General features: G+C 34.5%; 1 protein-coding gene across 15 annotated transcripts in view; it reads left to right on the top strand.

The window, feature by feature from the left end:
- The window catches only part of DMD (dystrophin), a 1,236,775-nt gene that overhangs the window by 464,550 nt on the left and 752,853 nt on the right, over window positions 1-19,372 (top strand). For all 15 annotated transcript variants that reach the window (XM_072027522.1, XM_072027514.1, XM_038175527.2 and 12 more), the window contains 5 exons: window positions 1,306-1,456; window positions 4,249-4,368; window positions 11,612-11,713; window positions 11,818-11,925; window positions 17,692-17,871. In XM_072027522.1, the coding sequence (XP_071883623.1) occupies window positions 1,306-1,456; window positions 4,249-4,368; window positions 11,612-11,713; window positions 11,818-11,925; window positions 17,692-17,871 (661 nt within the window). The remainder of the gene's footprint in view (window positions 1-1,305; window positions 1,457-4,248; window positions 4,369-11,611; window positions 11,714-11,817; window positions 11,926-17,691; window positions 17,872-19,372) is intronic.

Genomic DNA, 19,372 nt, shown 5'->3' with positions numbered 1-19,372 from the left:
AAAAGGAGACAAATAAGAAATAAGAGGAATTGGAGTAGGACTGTGAGCTAGGGTCTTTCTTCCATGACAATTTTCTCTGGTGTGAAATTTCAGCTCAGATTTTCAAATCTACAGACTGAGTTTTGAGTGTGGCAAATTTTAATGGTGTGGTCCAAGAGTTGTGCTTCAGGTATAAGCAGCATACTATAACTTATAATGGTTTCACCAAATTTGCCATCATGGACAGCAACTTTGGCTTGATAAGTTAAAAATCCCATGTTATAGGAAATATGAGTAATAAAAATAATTACTTGTAGTTCCATTTTTCAGCACGAGTTTACATATTATTTTAAAGTTTCTTTTGATGAGATGAACATTTTGTTTAGGCAAGATTGGAGGATTTCTGAGAATGGTAAGTATGAAATGTGAAGGATTTGTAATGGATTTCTGGATACATCAATTTCGAGTCATCAAAATACTTTGTTTAGGCAAAACTGAAGTATTCCCTTTTTTTAATTTTTGAGAGTATTCTCTGCTGAATAACTGAATAATGTAATAATCTGTTCTGTGTAATACCCTTAATTTCAAGGAACCTTTTAAGTACATATGTCTGAGGGCTTTTAAGTGCTTGTAATAGACAGTACAAGAAACCAGATAGCAGGAGTCTTGAATTTTCAAACAGCTTTAACAGAAATGCAACTGCAGAACAAAAATTTAACAAACCATAAATTCCATCCAGTACTCAGGTTCTAATAAATAATATAATAATAATAATGAAATCCTAATTCTAGACTCTTTCAACTAAACTATTGCCAAATTCACAACTGTTTCAATAAAGCTTCACATGGCTGTTTGAAAATATTTTTTACTCTGGCTTGACATCTAGCCTCATGAAAATCAGTTTAACAATGAAAATGCCCAAGAAAGGTTTTTTGTTTGTTCGTTTTGGTTTGTTTGTTTGGTTTAATTTTGGAAAGAATAGGATTTAAGACTGAAATCAAAACCTGTGCTGAGCAATTACTTAACTTAAAAAAAAAAAAAAACACACACAAAAAAAAAAACTTTTTTAATTATTATTTTTTTAATAAAATAAATTTTAAAAGGCCCAGCTCTCCAGAAAGTTAAGCAACTCTCTACATGAAAGTTAAGTTTCCTGATAGAAACAATAACAGTAAACCTTGCAAAGCTGTCGTGTAGTTTGCAGTCTGTATTCTACTTTTTGACTTAGGGAATTAACATGGATAATTAATAGTATACATGGGACATATTTCTTCTTTTTTTTTTTTTTAATGTATAAATTGAAATGTTTATTTCTTTGTTTTACAGTTTACATAAAATTCTAATGGATCTGCAGAATCAGCAGCTAGCCCAATTAGCTGACTGGCTAACAAAAACAGAGGAACGGACAAAGAAAATAGATTCAGAGCCCCTAGGCCCAGATCTAGAGGATTTAAAACGTCAAGTAGAAGAGCATAAGGTATGCTATGGAATTCATGTACTGCATAATTTGGGATTTGATAGACACTAGGAATTAGAGCAACTGTGGAGTTTTATGAGTTTTTGTTGCTTTCCCCACGCATCAACATGTATTATCCATCTTACACATTAAGTCCCTGAAATTTCCTCTCTCTACAAGCTGAGGAGAACTTTTTACAAATTTGGATTCAAATGATCTGCATAGAGCACGCTCTAGTCTTAAGACTGCCTTCAATGAATTCCTGTTTAAACTAGTTCCTCTATACAAATCATTGTCTCCGGTGAACTGCATGGTAAAAATAGAGGCTTTAATTATAAAGAACAGTCCTTTAGCTTGGGGCAAATTGAATTTGGGGATTAGAAAATGACTAAACTTTCTAATTTCATTGGTTTGCTGACTTCTCACAAACCTTTCACAGTATGTGTTAAACTCACACCTCTACTCCTTGCATTTGCAATGATTTTTTGCATTTTTGCATCACTTTTCATCCTGGCTTTGCCATATTTCAGATACTCACTAATCGGGAAATAAGTCACTTTCTCCCTGGTTGTAACCTGAACCTAGGGATCCATGAGTGCTCTACCCCCTATTCCTTGATCAAGAACTGTCATGATAAAGTTAAGAAGTCTGAATTTTAAGGATTGTTTTAATAATTTGGTGCACTTCACAGTCCTTGGTAACTGCTTATAGTTTAGCTCTCTGAAGCAAGTGGCATGAAAGTTGGAAAAAAGAATTCTTATGAATAAATCAGCTCACGCTATGCCCATGAAGGAATTAAAACTCTGAAATGTCTTAGGGTAATGAATGTATGCCTTAACATCAAATGTCTGTGAATTCCTTTGTTGTGTTAAGCCATGTTATCATATGGCTTTTTATTTTTTTTTTGTATGTGTGGGATTTTTTTGTTTGGTTTTTATTATTATTGCTTTGTCCCCAAATAAAACTGAAGTGTTTTACCTAAAAGGTTTAAAATACCTCCAGCTGGGGCATCACTTCATACATAAGTGAATTCTTCTACTTGAAAAGCAGCAGGAAATTGATAGGGTAAAATTTAACATAGTTTGTAATACATTTAAGGTTTCCACTGTGACTTGACATATACAGTTAACCATGTTATTTTTCAGACTGTGGCTATCATACTATATATATTAGTCACTGGAGCACACTCAACTCAGGTGTTGGGGGCACAGTCCAGGACTTTGTTTATCCACATTCTTCTGTTTGTTGGTAGCTAGTTATAAATACCTAAAAAGTGTGTCAGAAAGGATGTGATCTTGGATACCTGGTTTTTGGGTGAGTGGGATGAGAGTGTATTTCAAGTTTTCTTTAAGAAACAAAATACAGAACCCAGTAATTTAATACAGTGGGATAACTATTAGGAGTTTAACATTTACCATTTGTTCTTAGTACATTAAGATAAAGCTTGAGATAGATAAAAATGAAAAGAAAATGAATATTGCCTTCTCTGTGACTTGAAGTTTCAGTACCAATGCTTCTTTAGCTCCTGTTTTTCCCATCTTTGTCACTTGTTCTCTTGTTGCATTTCAGCAGAGAGAAGAAGCAAATAAATCTACTTGTTCAGTTCAATGTTTGGTGACAGAAGCTTGACTGGTTTTATTTTTGTTAACAAGCAGAAAGGTGGAGTCTCCATCTTGCACAGAAAGTTAGGGAAGAAAAAAAAAAAGGGGAAAATAAAGAGGAGACACTAAAACCCACTAAGAGGTTCCAGTACCTTAAATCCTTTCTTCTTTTCCCCTTTACTCTTTATATATGTTTATATATATATATATATATATATATATATAAACCTATATATATAGGTTAAGTGTTTAGTGACAATACGGTAGACTGTCTTCTGAAGAGAGTGAAGGTGTATGAGACCTCCATACTGCCCTTATAAATGAGCTGTGAGGATGGAGGGAATAATTGATATAATTGATTAGATGTATATTGCGTGAAGTCTGGGAAATTTTGGGAGTGTCAGAGAAGTGTCAAGAGTTGTAGAAATTTGAAAAAGTTTGAAATTATTCAAATACCAGTTTGTGCAAATGTTAATAGATTTTTCTTCACTTTTAGCAGTTTACTATTTCTCAGGAAAAAAAAAAAAAAAAAAAAGCAGTCCTGAGTTTTATTACAGCCTGTAGCAGGCTGAATACCAAAAGTCAATGGGCAAGAAACCTTTTTTTTCATGTTCAGAAATCATCAAGTGCCCGTCTCAATTTATGTCCTGCTTTCTGCAATAAGGGTGTGGCATTTCCTAATCTTGAATAATTAACATAGTTTGATCCTATGTTATTGTTGTTTGTAGGAGTGCCAGCCAAAGATCATATGTGATTGTTTAATGTAAAAAATGAATAACTTTAAAACTTTTGAAATTAAAAAATATTTTAATATGCTAATGAAGTACACAATCTAACCCAATGTTTATTTAAAATGAGTGGGCTATTGTTATGTATAGATCCTGTAATGATATCTATAAATCATCAACCACATCAACTCAACAAATAATTTCTCATGCCAAATTTTCAGTCTAAAATACTGTAAGAGTTATGCCTTGTGAGTAAGTAATAGTAAGCTATTTTCGTGAAAGGAATAGAAGTCCACAAAATATGCTTATGTTAGCATGTGTACACTATTTTGACTAAATACATTTAAAACTTAGTATTGAGTTTACAATAGGATTACGGGGTTCTTGCAGTTGGTTAGTTACTCACATTAGTCAGGGAAACTCCAAATACACAGTGCCTTATTAGTTGGGAATATATTCTCCATCATTTATGTTTTAATTACAGGCATTTCAAGATGATTTGGAACAGGAACAAGTAAAGGTGAACTCTCTAACCCATATGGTGGTGGTGGTGGATGAAAACAGTGGAGACAAAGCTACTGCTGCGCTGGAAGAGCAGCTTCAGGTAACTGAACTGAGAGAACTGGACTTCTGTCTCAGAGAAAGAGCCTTAAGTGAAACAAAGATTGAATAAGAACTATTTGTAACATTGGTGTATCTCAGTAGATATTTCTGACTATGACTTTTGTATAGATGGGTAAATACAGGTGTGTATTTTACACATATCTTAAAGCAACTTTTCTGGTGCCTTCAGTATCAACCTGATTTATTTATACTCAAGACCAAGGACCAGTGTTCGGCTTTTGTTTCTCAGCTGTATTTCATTACTACTGACAGAAGGAATGTGATTCTCTGCTATAGTTAAGGAGAAGGATATAACATGCAAGAACCTACATAATTCGGTGGATTGTGAGTTTACGGAAAGATTTTTGTTCTGATGGGAAACTTGTGCATGTGGTATGTGTTGGTGTTGCAGTGCATTATATGTCATTGTCCACTGTTAGGTGCTTAAAGACACATTCATATTAAATGATTTCCAATTTATTTATTTATTTATTTATTTAATGCTAACGCTGGCCCCATCAACTTTCAAGAGGACCTGTAAAAATAAGCAAAACCAACTATGTGCACTAAGCAAAATTAAGCTAAACCAACCATGTGTAGGATCACCTAGACAAACAATGGTTATCAGAAATATTTAGAACATGTTGGTTTAAAAAAAATAAAATTTTAGGGGCAGAAAGGTATAATTTCTTTCCCAATAGTTTCACATTTTTTAGGAAATAAAGGGAATTATCTCACTCTGTCCTTAGATTCATTTTTCCTTTTCAGAGTATATCCTCTTCTGTACACTTGTTTTATTAATGTTTTATCATTTAGGATTATTATGGCAAGGCTTCGTAGTGTACCAGTGTCGGGAGAAGCTAGCAGCAACATTCTTTCAATTTGTTTCAGACCTCTTCTCAATCACCTTTTGATTCACAGTTTAAACAACAGACCATAACTTCTGTATATTCCACTTTATAAAAACAATTATTTGAGTATCTCCTCAAATGATGCACCAGAGACACATTTGCGATTAAACTAGCAACCTAGATGATCTAAAAACTGTCAAACTTACTTAAAGTTTTTTTTTTCTTTAAAAAAAAAAAAAAAAAGTGTTGGTCTTACTGTAACTTCTGAGTGAACTTGCATGGACACTTAGTATTGGGACACATTGACTGCTGGAATCAGGAAGAAAGATATTCCTGAGTTGGTGGTCTGATGTCCAGCCACTGCTCAAAAAGTATGTTGGTATTAGAACCAAAGTTCCTTCCAGTTTTCTCTTTTAGAAAGGAAAAAGTAGTTTCCTTCACTTTGTTTCACTTCTCAAGGAAATAAAAATATTTTGTTTTGTTTCGTTTTGTTTTTGAATCATTAAAGGCCAAGATTTCTCCAGAGAAACTCTCAATACATTCAGCTGAAAGTTATGTCCATAGCACAGACAGATGTGTAAGATGTGTATGCTGTCTTGAATCTAGCCAATTTGGGTACCAATCCCAATAAATCTGTAATTAGTCTGGGATTTAGTGTAGGTAGTACACATTGATGATAAGATGCTGGACACTGACACTACAAATTGCTTAGACATCAGGGAAGACAACCTTGTGAAAGAAACAATGTAGCCTATACTTAAGTATCAATTATTACTTCTTTTTAAATTTATCTTTGGTGTCAGAATCATGGTATACCAGCTCAAGACAGTCTTTATGTCAGAATTTCTTGCCAATTGCTTGTATGTTCTTCATTGGAATGATATATATCCCTTGCAAATTCACAGTTCTATAAACTTAGCTAATCTAAGAAAACAGCTCGAATGGAAGAGGGAGAGTGAAATTAAAAAGTAGATGGGAAAAGGTTTAACTGGGATACTACTCTATGTTTGCAAAATGCAGGTTCCTGCAAAGAGGGCTATGGTATGACCCTAAAATAAAATAAAATAAAAAGACATTCTATATTTAATATACTTCATAAATTAGAAGATATACAACTGAGATCTTTGAACAGTATGGGGAAAAATATAGAAGACCATTGGTTATTGGACATTTAATCTAATCTCATATTTTGGAGAATTAATGTTCTTCAGTAAAATATAGGGTCACAGCAGCACTCTCTACCACCACCACCCCTCCTCACGACAGGCAGAGTTGATTATCTTTAAATTAGGTATGTGGAGAAAGCCAACCAGTTTAACAGATGGAATGATGGAAAGCAGAAGATGTTCTAGTCTTACAGGTGTGACATAGAATCCAAAGTCCTACAGGAAAGGCATGTGCAACAAAACTCAAGTATGATGTATAGCAAAAACCATACAGGAAACTCTCCAAGGTTGTCAGTGTAAGCATCAGTAAAAATGATTGAGGGCTCTTAATATATTTAATTTGGTCTTCTGGTTATTTTATGTGAACCTATATAAACCTACAGAATAAAAAGGTTATTAGCAGTTTCATTAAATAGAACTCACACATTACTGTGTTGTGTTTACCCCATTAAAGAAGCATAAAGAATAATGTATGTAAATGAAGCACAATGGAAATATGCCCCTTTTTAACCATACCAGTAGAGAAGGTGTCTGTAATAAAGGATGCTCAATTGTTACTGTCACCGAGGAGTTATATTTGTATTGTCACTGTCATTTCAGGTATATTCTTGGAACGATGCCAGCAAGGGAATTCCTGAGGCAGTGTATTCTGCAGCACAGGCACACTCTGAGCAGTGTGCGGGGTGGTGTGGGGAAGTCCTGCTGCTGTACAGCTCCCTCCTTCAATCATGCTCTCTTAAAGAAGAGACTGAAAGAAAAGTTCAATAATCCCGTTGCTCTGGAAGTCACAGAATATGTAGCAGTATTCCAAGTATTGATAACAACAAAATACAGATAAAAGGTCACAGGGATTAGGGTTTTAGGGAGGTCTGCAAAATTTCATGCCTTTATGCCAAGGAGTTACCACAGTTCACTCACTGTACTAGCAAAATATTATATCACCTTTCCTGAGTGTATGAGAACATAGGGTGTTTTGTTTGTTTGTTTGTTTGTTTTCTTCATGTGTTACTTGCAAACTGAATATATAAGCACAGGAGAGACTTCACAGGCCCACCCATTAAAGCATTTGACAAAAGCACAGTGGAGCAAAGTTCAAAGCCTGATTACGTATCTGTCAATCTGACTTTTAAAGCAGAACAAAACAAGAGTGTGTGCTGTCAGACGAGAGACTTAATAAGGCTGCCTGAGTGAGATACTGGTCAGGATCAGATTTTGAAGAAAGTGAAATGTTATCGCCATGTAATAGTCGAGAATGCATTTTCCAAGCAGCTGCAATTCAGTTGTCTTTCTGTTTGAAAATTTTTGAGGTGGTGATTCCTGAAATATATATGTGTATCTATGTATATGTATATACAAATATATATATGCAAAATACGTATATGTATGCTTACATGCATACATATATATGTATATATATGTGTGTGTGTGTGTCCGAGTCCTATTTAAGAGGCAGTTAATGGTGTAGAAGCCAAAAGCATTCCCTGCAATAAATTTTCCATAGATAAGCTAACGTTTTTTGGGGAAAAAAAAAAAAAAAACTTTTTACAGTTGTTGCCACAAGGTAGTCTGAGAGACTACAGCTAGCCTGGGTGAGTGTGAATATTACATTTACTTTTACTTGATATCACATGTTTTACTTGACATATCAGTGAGACATTTTGTAAGACTCCGTGTGTTTATACTGCTGTCAAGAACTGGCTATTTAGACACACAACTCCTAGACCCCAATAGGTACAGTCCAGAGATTTACCAAAAAGGCAGATGCAGACTAAGGTTCAAATCTGTATTTCATGCTTCAAAATCAGAGGACTGCGCTAGCGAATCAGTTGCTATAGTCTGACTTATTTCTCAGTAAGTGTGGGGAAATTGCCTTCAGCCAAGAGAAATCATTGAAAGGCATTAAGAAGCCCTGAAGGTAGGGAATTTTTACTCTAATTATACCCAGCAGACAGGTGGTCCCTTAAGGACTTTGGTAGGCTGATGCAAATTTGTGTTCTCCCCAAGCTTCAGCGATCCATGCTGGAATGAGATCTGCATTAGATATATCAAATACTGCTTGATGGCTGCTGAAGGAAAGGAACCAAGAGTGTAATTTACACAGTCTACTGTATATTCATACATGTATTATTCAGGGTACTGTCCTTTTGTTAATGATGAAGTATAGCTAGTTCTTGCAGAAATACATCAAATTTTGCACAGGGTAAATTCAGTGAATTTGCTAAACACTTGTTTTTAAATTTGATTTTGCATATATATACATATATATGTATGAAAAAAAAATCCGTTATTTCTCACTACTTTATGGAGTGGATAGCATTACTCTATTTAAAGAAGCATCTTACAAAAAAAAAAAAAGCTCTTCTATTAGTTGCAGACTTGCAGACTTCAGGCTTATTATTTCCCTTTTTTTATTCATTCACTCCAGTGTTCCCAAGAGTTGCATTGTTTTTATTCATTTTATCCTGTTCATGTACTTGCTTACTTTGACCTTTTTTTGCAGACTGGGAATGTTTTATATTCTGCCTTTGTAGTCATAAAGAACATTCTTTCAGAGTCCTCTCAATACACGAAAAGTTTCTTTTGCATGCAAATTTCTCTGAAAATTCCAGTTAGGGCCGTAAAAATAGGCATTTCAAAGGAGCAAGAAGACATTTTACTTTTTACTCTGGATTCAGCTAAGTTCTCTGGAGATATGTTTTCCTGGGTGTTGGGAGCAAAAACTGTGGTGCAGCCTGAGTTCCCAGATATCACACAGGCTACTTAAAGCATCAAGTACTGTTTGGTGTGAAAAAAGATGCAAAATTGAGCGCCATCTGATTCAGTAGTCATTATTCACCTTATACACAATTCCCACATGATTGCATTTGGCTTGCATCAGAGTTTGTATCTACCTGATTTTTTTATTTTTATTTTTTTTTTTTATTTTTTTGAATTATCACTTAATTTTGTGCAGAGTAATTTATTCTGATCTAGATCTGTTTTACCAGTGAAGAGATGTCTGGTCATGAAAAGACTTTACTAAAAACATTGAAAACATCAGAGGTTAGTGTCCCAAAACTTTTGCTGCTTGACTTTGGCATTATTTACTAATCTTTTAGTAAAATCTGTAAGTGTATTTTAAAAATACAGTATGTAATTAGCATCCGTAAACTTTGCTGTTACTCAGACCTTTAGGCACCAAAACAACGAAATGTGGTTCACCTCACCATCTGTATACAGAGAATTTTATGAACAGATAGAATTTTCTCCTGTGTTAGTGGAGAAAAAAGGGCATAGGGAAAATGAAGTATTTAGTCTTGAGCGTTGTTATGTAATGACAAGAAGCCCTTCTTATGACTTATTGAATTATTACAATGTTTTTTAGTAGTTGACTAGTAAAAATTACCCTGAATCGTGGGACTTGTTAGGAAAGAGTTTCAGAGAAGAAGCATCTGAACTTTAAGGAATGATATGTTCATGATTTTTGGACTAGTAATTAGGAAGCAAAGATGCCAAGGGGAAGAAAAAAAAAAAAAAAAAAAAAAAAAAAAAAGAAAGAAAGAAAAACTTTATTTGAATGTTAGAAACTGTATGGGTGCTACGTATTTGCATATCTGCTAGGTTACCTTCTGGGCTTGGAAAAAGGGGTTGAAATTCTCTAGAGGTAGAGTGGAAATGTAATCAGATTCAGGAAAAATGACACTAAACATGATTTATCATCATGTTGCTACATAAGATTTTTAGTTTTTCAGATCAGTAAAATTAGTCAAAATACAATTTATGCAGAAAGGGTGTTATTGACTATGCATTACAGTACACATAGTATTTAGCCTGTGAGGCCAAAGAATACTATCTATAAAGTCATGAGTTTCCTACAAAGGGCATTAAAAAAAATGATATTTTTATTGGCTGGTCATCAATTATTTTCTGCAACAATTATTATGCAATTTACAAATTTATGAGAATGAGAAAAAAAAATTATGAGAATGAGAAAATGATGAGAGCTAAAATGAATGAATAAAATATTGCAGTGTTTCCTAGTAAGTTGGAGGCAAACGTGTTTCACCAGTAATGATATGACTGAATGTCATGACAACTGCCTGTTCACTCTGCAAGATTTATTATGGTGTGAGCCTTCCGAAAAATATGGAATCTTTTTATTTTTTACTTTGATATAAAATTGTCACAGAAAAAGCCACAAATTCAAACAGCAACCTAAAGCTTTACCTTTCATTTCCTAGGAAGTGCAAAATAAAAATTTCAATTTTGATAGAAAGTACGTTTGGATCTTTTACATGCATTTCAGTTAGATATAATATTTTAATACCCCATGAAAAATAAATAAAAACATATGAAATCTGAATAAATAGGAAAAAGGAAAACAAAATAATTTTATCAATACATATGAAATTGAAGTTGATGGAAAATAAGAACACAGTAGTATAGAGTATCCTTCAGATTTTATAAGGTTTCTTATTTGGGAGGAGTTGAATAATTTGCATATGGCATTCAAGGGTAATTAAATCATTGTAATTTGTTACAATAAAAGTTTTATAGCATGTTGCACCATCACAGCTCTAGTAAGTCCTATCCTGTCTCAGGCATTTTTCACTCAAGGTTGACAGGAAAATTAAGTAAAGTGATAATGCTCACTTTCAATTAAAATGAGGGAAAGAACAACATAGCATTTTGCACAGATATATAGTAGCATATGCTAGAAATATACAAGAAACCTCACTGTGGTTTGCGCTACTGCTAGCTTAAAGGTTTATTTTCTCTTATGACAATTTTGTAAGGAGAAAAAGAACAGATCAACTGCATTGACAGAACAACTTAAGAAACAGATATTTTATTGTTACAGTTAATTGTTTGGGCCCCTGTAATTACATTTCAAGTAGTAGTGCAGTGGGATTCATAAAGTTATGGATTTTTCTATTTATTTTTATTTTTTTTGACAGAACAGTGCCAAAGACGTAACAGAAAAATATGTCTTTAGATTACTGTTGAAATTATCTCCCTCTTTCTGGCTATATCACTTTTCCTATTCTCTCCACTTGAGTCTTATTTCAGTAAGACTTATTTTCAGTAAGTCTATTTCAGTGTAACATGCAACATATTTTAAGGACTTAAGATTGTAAAAAGTGAGTTATGAAAGTGTTATCACAAACATTTGTGCTATAGGAAGATCAGATTGCATTGTATTTAAAAATGTAATCAAATACTTTTTTGTGTTTTTCTTTCCTTCTAGCACTTTGGAAACCGGTGGGCAGCCATCTGCAGATGGACAGAAGAGCGATGGGTCCTACTGCAAGATATTCTTAGAAAATGGCAGCACTTTGCAGAAGAGCAGGTGAGTAGTGTTAGCAGCTATAAATTGGAACATCCTTCCAAAAATTGCACTAGGAATGGCCTGAATGAAGCCTTTTCATGCTGTTCTCTTCAATCTTTTTTCAGTGCCTTTTTGATGCATGGCTTACTGAGAAAGAGGATGCTCTGAGCAAAATTCATACAACTGGCTTTAAAGATCAAAATGAAATGTTGACCAGTCTACACAAAATAACTGTATGTATTTTTTATTGTCCTGTATTATGCTCAGCTTTCCCATTCATGAATATGAGTGCACGTGATTTTATCCTACTCTCAGTCAATACAGTTTAACAGAATAGTTGCTTCATATTTCTGGGAATGGATGTTATGGAATAGCGTGTGAAATTGGTTGGTCCATGATCTTGCTAATAAGTTAACTTGTAGGTACAGATATGTTTCTTGGTTGTCTCTTCTGATAGTGAACTGCAGTAGCATTGTGTCTTAAATATATGATTATATATATGCACAAAGACATATGCATATGCATGTGAGTAAATAATTATCATACAGCAAAATCGATTATACATTCCCTAAACTTGAAAAAGCTAAAGACATAAAAGCTTTAAATTTTAATATTTATATTACTTTACAACTTTACCTCAAGCGTGTTTTGGGAATCCACATACATTCACGAAATACACCCTTTTCAACATATATTCTGCCTTATTCTTCAGAAAATACTCTACAATTTATCATCTTTATGGACAGAATGTTCTTGCTGGCTTAAAAAGATGCCTTACCTGTAAAGATGCAAAACTTGGCACAAACTAGACATGGTTCTATAACGATAGGAGTTTTGAAAATAAAATGGTGTGTTAGGCATTATCTTATACAAAAGAATGACTGCTTATGCATTTTAGAGGAAAGGAAACATTCACGTCCATGTTTTTGTTAAAGTGGGTAGATTAGTATTGTAACTAGGAACTTCATTTTCTTTTTGAACTTAGGAACTTCATTTTTCTGTTTAAACAGATGTTATTATTTATTTATATTATTATTTATTTTGTCAATATGAAAAAAATTATATGAGAGAAAAAAAAAAGACTCCTAGGCATTATCATACTTGCCTTTTTGTTTATGCTATTTTGGACATAGTGATGTGTTTGGGTGTAATGAAGCAACCGTCATGAAAAATGGCCAATATACATGTAATTAGGGCCAGCCTTTTCTAGGGTTGTAATAATCAGAATTCACATACGTTCTTTATGAACATAAAAATGCTTATACAGTACGGTAGCTCAGTCTACCAGTTGTCTAATCATTTCAAGCAGCAAACTGCAGTATTTGTTTTTTTGTTTGCTTTCAAACAAGTTCAGTAGGAATGAACATCATATCTTAAGCTTTTAGTTTTGATATCATGATATGGCAGAAGAGCTTCCAGCCTGTTTGTCCTATTTTACATGAACTACCTGGTTTGATAATCCTGACCCTAAACAGAAGTATTGGGATTGTCTACATGTGGATTTTTTTTTTTTTTTTTTACAAGTGCTGGGATATTATGGCAGACCAAATTCTGATCATTTCAGTTCGTATTAACAAACATGTTTGCCAGAAATTTGACTGCAGGCTCACCATTATTAACAAATACTAGTTCTCTGTGGTTTCTTTCTCAGATGTCATTCTGCCAAACTGGGAAATGGAGGCAAATCAAAACACGTTTGTAACTATGTAAATTAAACTTTGATTTTCAATTTGGTGTCAGAATGCCCTAGTATATGGAAATTAGGATGCACTCTGGACAGTGGGAACTTGAAATCCATCAAAAAAAAAAAAAATAAAGATTCAGGAGGTTCTAAATAGTATGATGCTGTCTCTCCTTTTTGGTTGGCTTTAGCAGTCGAGTTTTCATTGTTATTTTTTACCAGCTGAAATGAATAGGTGAAATTTCTTTTTGATCCATTACCAATTCATCCAGTTCTAGCTTTTTCTTTCTTTTTTTTTTTTTTTTAAATTGTTATAAAGTCAATTAGATTTCTTCTTAATTTATATATAGTATCCACAATATCTGTGTGTAATACTTTTTGTTCAGTAAATTTTATTTTTTTTAAAAAGTATTTCTTAATATCAAATGGCTTATGCAAGAGGATTCATTCAGAATTTATATATATTAAAATTATATATATGTATATGTGTTATTAATATATTTAAATATTTTGTATTTGCTCATGTATTAACACTGACTTGTGTTCATTTGTTTCTGATCTTGAAGTGTAGTTGCTCCAGTTCTAAAAATATTTCCCTATAATAACTGGGTTATTATTACCTTTTAATTCTTACACAAGACAAAGGGTGATGTAGAGCATGAAATAAATAGGAGGATATGATGTACAGAGAAGGCATAACATGCAGAATGAAGTGAAATTTTATTGGCAGTTATGGCATGGGCTTGATATGCTGTTTCCATGTTCTGCGCTTAAGTTTTGCTGCCTGTAAAATGAAAGGGATGGTATTACTCTTTTTTAATAAAAAAATGCTGAGAACTACTGCAAAGGTATAAAAGAGTTAATTCAATTAATAAATTCAATTGATCAACATATAGTTAAATTTTCACTTGCTTCACTAAATGCAAATTTCTTTACTTATTAGAAGAAATAAATAAGATACTGTATTAACAGTGATTCTTACTCAAATAAATCAACAGCCAACCAATTAATTTACAGCAGATGTTGCTTGCTAGAATATTTCAATGAGCCAAGAATGTTTTTGGTGAGGTTTAAGTAAAAGCAAAACAGTAATAACTAAAGTAAAAACTTGGAAGCAAAACAAAAAAACAAAAAAAAAAAAACACCTGGTGAAAGCACATTAACCACAAATAAGGAAACTGCTTTAAAATGTTCAAATATTGGAGTTTACAGTATGCACTTGATAGAAGTTATGACTGAGTTATTTGATAATTCATTTCATAAAGCAAACAGTCCTGTTTATTTTCTTGCATATAGCTAAATTACATATTTTGATATTAGCTCAAAGTCTATTCTTGTACTGGAAAAAAAAAAATCAAAACTAGAGCATGTATTGGTTACTGTAGAATACCAGCACGTTTTCAGTAAGGAAATGTGAAAACAGAATCCTCCAGTATGTCTTTAACTGTTACTATCACAAAAGAGTGTTAAGTAGTTGTGAGCAGTAGCTTTGACAGAAAGTTTTAGCAACCTTCCCTTTGTATTGTTTCATTTATTGGTTGTACTCTTGTATCTTGGCTTGATGCTGAACTCATTTTATACAGCTGTTGACATCAACAGAGGTTGGAAATAAAACATTCAAAGACAGAATTTCTAATGATGTTTCACCGAGTACAACTTCTGATGGTTTTGATGGTATGGAGTTTTCAAACAAGCTTTTTCTGACAGTTTATGCCCCAGGGAAAAGTAAAATATAGTAATCCTTGCAAAATTTAAGCTGGTAATTTGTTTTACACCTAGTCTGTTCCCTGTGTTAGATCTGCTACTGTGTAAACAGATTGTTAAATATGAATCGTGGTAGCAGCTATTTCTTAGGGAGATGTCAACTTAATTTTGATATTTGCGGTACCTAACATCAGTGGTTACGATGTTTCAAATCACACATAAATGGCATAATAATGTTTACAAAGGCTTCACATTTTTATTTACTTAGATGTGTTTTATATTACAGTTTTGGAGCATGTGGCTACAGAAAAGTATATGTATGCTAACTTACATCTATAATCTATCTATAATAATAGTATAATTATCCCTTTTGAAATGTGTAGACTTGAGGTTTAGATTGCAACCCTCAGCTGCATAAAGAGTTCATAATGTGGCCCTGGTTAGTACCCATAAGTATGCGGAGAATTAATAATTAATGTACAAAACTGAATGAGGTAAACCTGTACAGTTAAGAAAATTAAAATAAAATGAAAAAAATTCTAGGTGGCAGCTGAAACTGTGGATGTCTCTTGGATCTTTCAACAGCCTACTTTACAGAGAGGTTTGTATGTAAAGATCCCAGGAGTTTCTGGATCCCTTTGTAGTTTACTGCAGTAGAGATGTAAAGAAGACTGTAGATACCTTGTTTGCCATTAGCATCTATGCCTTCAAGCTGTATGGTGACTCCCAGGGGGCAGAGGTTGCACACTGGGGTTTCCAGACTCCTAGCTGTGTTGCCATGTTCTTTGCACACTCAGGAGTGCTCCTAAGACTCCCCAGCCTTCTGGATTCCTTGGGAATTCCTGCTGTATAACCAGGAGCTGCTCAGATCTGAGAAAGATGAGGAATATATGGTTCTTCAATACTGTCAACACTAAGTTACTTATTTTAAGAACTTTTTTTGTTTCTTTCTTTCATTTTTTTTAACTTGTGTTTTTATTTTTAACCCTTCTCCGGGGTTAAAAATTAGTTTTCCAGAAACCTTATTTTTTTTCCAGTTTTAATATGCAGTATATGGCAAAGCACAACAAATGTTTGAAGAAACATTGTTTGAAATGTTGATATAGTTGTTAACATTACTGCAGTTTTAAGGTTATAAAGCCACACAGCTATTAGTTTTTTTGATTTATACCACCACCTGAGGCATGCTTTGATGACTGGAGTTGCTCCACCTGTCATGTTATATTGCTTTGTGAAGTGCAGTCTGTCCATTCCACTATGTCAGCTTTACCCGCAGTTTTTACAGTAACAGCAGCTCAGAAGTATAGGAGTTTGTATGAAATATGCTTGACCATTTTCAATTCTTTACCAAGGGAAGTCAGTAGATGCAATCTTTTTGGATTTCAACAAAGCTTTAGATACTGTTTCTCACAGTGTCCTTCCGAACAAAATGTCCAGCATATAGCCAGACAAATACATAACACAATGGGTGAACATTGACTGATGTGTTGAGGGTTAAAGTAAATGGGGATACATCAGGCTGGCGGCCAGTCACCAGTGGGGTTCTTCAGGCCTCCATTTTGGGGCCAGTTCTGTTCAATGCTTTTATAAATGATCAGGATGCAGGACTCAAATGCATGCTAAGTTTGCACATGACACTAAATTAGGAAGAGCTGTTGGCTCCCTTGAGGGTGAAGGGGCCTTGCAGAAAGATCTTTACAGATTACAGGGCTGGGCAATCAAAAAATAAAATAAAATAGGCATAAACAAGAGCAATTGCCAGATTTTGCATCTGGGAAGAGGCAACCCTGAACATTTGTAGCAACTGGGGGATGAGAGGCTGGAGAGCAGCCCAGCAGCCCCATGGAGTGGATCCAGTTGTTATGGTTGGCAGCAAGCTGAACGTAAGCCAGCAGTGTGGCCTGGCAGCCAGGAGGGCCAACCATACCCTAGGGTGGCTTGGCCATGGCATTGCTAACTGGTTGAGGGAAAGGGATTGTCCTGCTCTGCTCCGCACTGGTGCGGCCTCACCTTGAGTACTGTGTGCAATTTGGGGCGCCACAATATAAGAAGGACATAAAAATTATTAGAGAGCATCCAAAGGAGGGCTGCAAAGATGGTGAATGGTCTATAGGAGAAAGTGTATGAGGAGCAGCTGAGGTCCCTTGGTTTGTTCAGCTCAGAGCAGAGGAGGCTGAGGGGAGGCCTCATGGTGACCTGCAGCTCTCCCTCATGAGGGGAGTGAAGGGGCAGGCCCTGAGCTCTGCTCCCTGGGGACAGTGACAGGACCCAAGGGAATGGCATGGAGCTGGGACAGGGGAGGGTCAGGATGGGTGCTAGAGAAAGGCTCTTCTCTGAGAGGGTGGTTGGGCACTGGGACAGGCTCCCCAGGACAGAGGTCACAGCACCGAGTCTGCTGGTGTTCAAGAAGCATCTGGACAATGCTCTCAAACATAAGGTCTGATTTTTGGCTGGTGAGTTTTGTGGAGTCAGAAGTTGGACTCGATGATCCTTGTGCATCCCTTCCAACTCAGGATATTCTATGATTCTATGATTCTCTTTTTAGGATATTTCCTCAAAGGATTTTTTTCCCCATTTGAATTACTTGTCTTCCTGATGTTGCTTTGCTTAACAGATCCTAAAAGGAGACCTGGAAATGAAAAGGCAAATGATGAGTAAGCTAAACTCACTCAGCCAAGACCTCCTTGTAGCTGTGAAAAATAAAGCAGTAGCTCAGAAGCTGGAAAGCCGTCTTGAAAATTTTGCCCAGCGTTGGGATAGCCTTGTGCAGAAGTTGGAAAGCAATTCTAAGCAGGTTTGTAAAAAATCATTTCATCAGTTGACAATAAAATCCTTTTCCAGTCTAATGCTTGAAGCAGTGTTGGTACTGTTAGTTATATTGTTTTAAATATTTTTCCTGCATGATTTATTAAGAAATAATTTATTTTTAGGGCATTATAATACAACTGTAATATAACTTTCCAGAATACTATTTATCTGTGTTTTTTTGTTTTGTTTTGTTTTGTCTCTCTTTACAATGTTGATTACTTTCTCAGATTGTTAGAATATGTTATATATTTATTCAATTTAGCACATTTTTAATCTATAATATTTGGTCACTTCAAGTGCAGTTTTATGTCTCTCTGTGGAATAGCACTTAGCCTGAAATTGGTGTAAAAACTTTTTGCTAGTTAAACAGCAGTTATATTTATTTCTTTTCAACAGTGAACACTTATTCAATTACTGTTTTATTTCTGCTTATGTTTTGCTGATATAAAGCTTAAAAAGAGAGGCCACAACAAGAGAAACTTCTTGGAAAAATAAAACAAGCAATACTTTTGGCCCAAATGCCAATTTAAAAACAAAAACAAAAATCATCCATTATTATTCTGTCCTGCTCCTTTCTGTTTACCATAATATTAAAATATAAACTGAGATTTAAAGTTTCACATTTTTTAAACTAGGGAACAAAAATCGGTGCTCTGGTGTAATATCAAAAAATGTATCCATCCGTTTTTCTCAGCCATTTGTTAGCATTTCTTTCTTGTTGGATTTAAACCCAGATCAGCTCACTTTTTTTTTTCTTCTATTTTATTCCCATTCCTTTGCTTATATCATCAATATTGAGGTTGTTGTTGTTGTTGTTTTTGTACTAGCATTATATGACTAGGGAAATGGAAATGGACATTAAAATGTTTTCTCATAATAATATAGAGAAGAATGCTACTGCATGCACCTCTGTCCTGTTCCTACAGTGTTGCATTTCTGGTCAGTTTAATTCAGTTCCCTCTATCATGATACATGTTTTTGCTTACATATGCTTATGCTTCTAAAAACATTCTGGGCACAATTGGGGAAAGTCAATTAAATGAAACTGCTATACTTTTTGTAGTGATCTAAGTACCCCTTAATACTTCTGATTCCAATACATTAATCTTCTAGTTTGGTCTGTGATATAGTTCCTTGTTTAGCTGAAGTTGGAAAAATCAGTTTGGAAGAACAGAAGAGAGAGAAGAAAATTGAGAAGGGATGCAATTTCACTTAGAAGTCAAAATCAGTTTGTGCTATACAGTATTTGTAACAGTTGAAAATTTGATTTAACTCATGTATATTTGCAGTAGGAAACCTGTTGCTTCTAAGCAGAAGAAAATGCAGAAATACATTTTGAATTTGGGACTGTTAGGGTCATATGATTTCAAGAAATTATTATGCTAGGTCATAGGTGTCGTGGTTCCGCTCCAGTGGGTAGCTGAGCTCCACCACAGCCGCTCGCTCACTCCCCTCCTCAAAGAGGAACGGGGAGAAAATAAGATGAA

The sequence above is a fragment of the Anas platyrhynchos genome, chromosome 1, assembly GCF_047663525.1.
Source record: "Anas platyrhynchos isolate ZD024472 breed Pekin duck chromosome 1, IASCAAS_PekinDuck_T2T, whole genome shotgun sequence".
Classification (NCBI taxonomy): Eukaryota; Metazoa; Chordata; class Aves; order Anseriformes; family Anatidae; genus Anas; species Anas platyrhynchos.
Note: the sequence above shows the minus strand (reverse complement) of the source record. Positions and strands in the feature narration are given on the sequence as shown.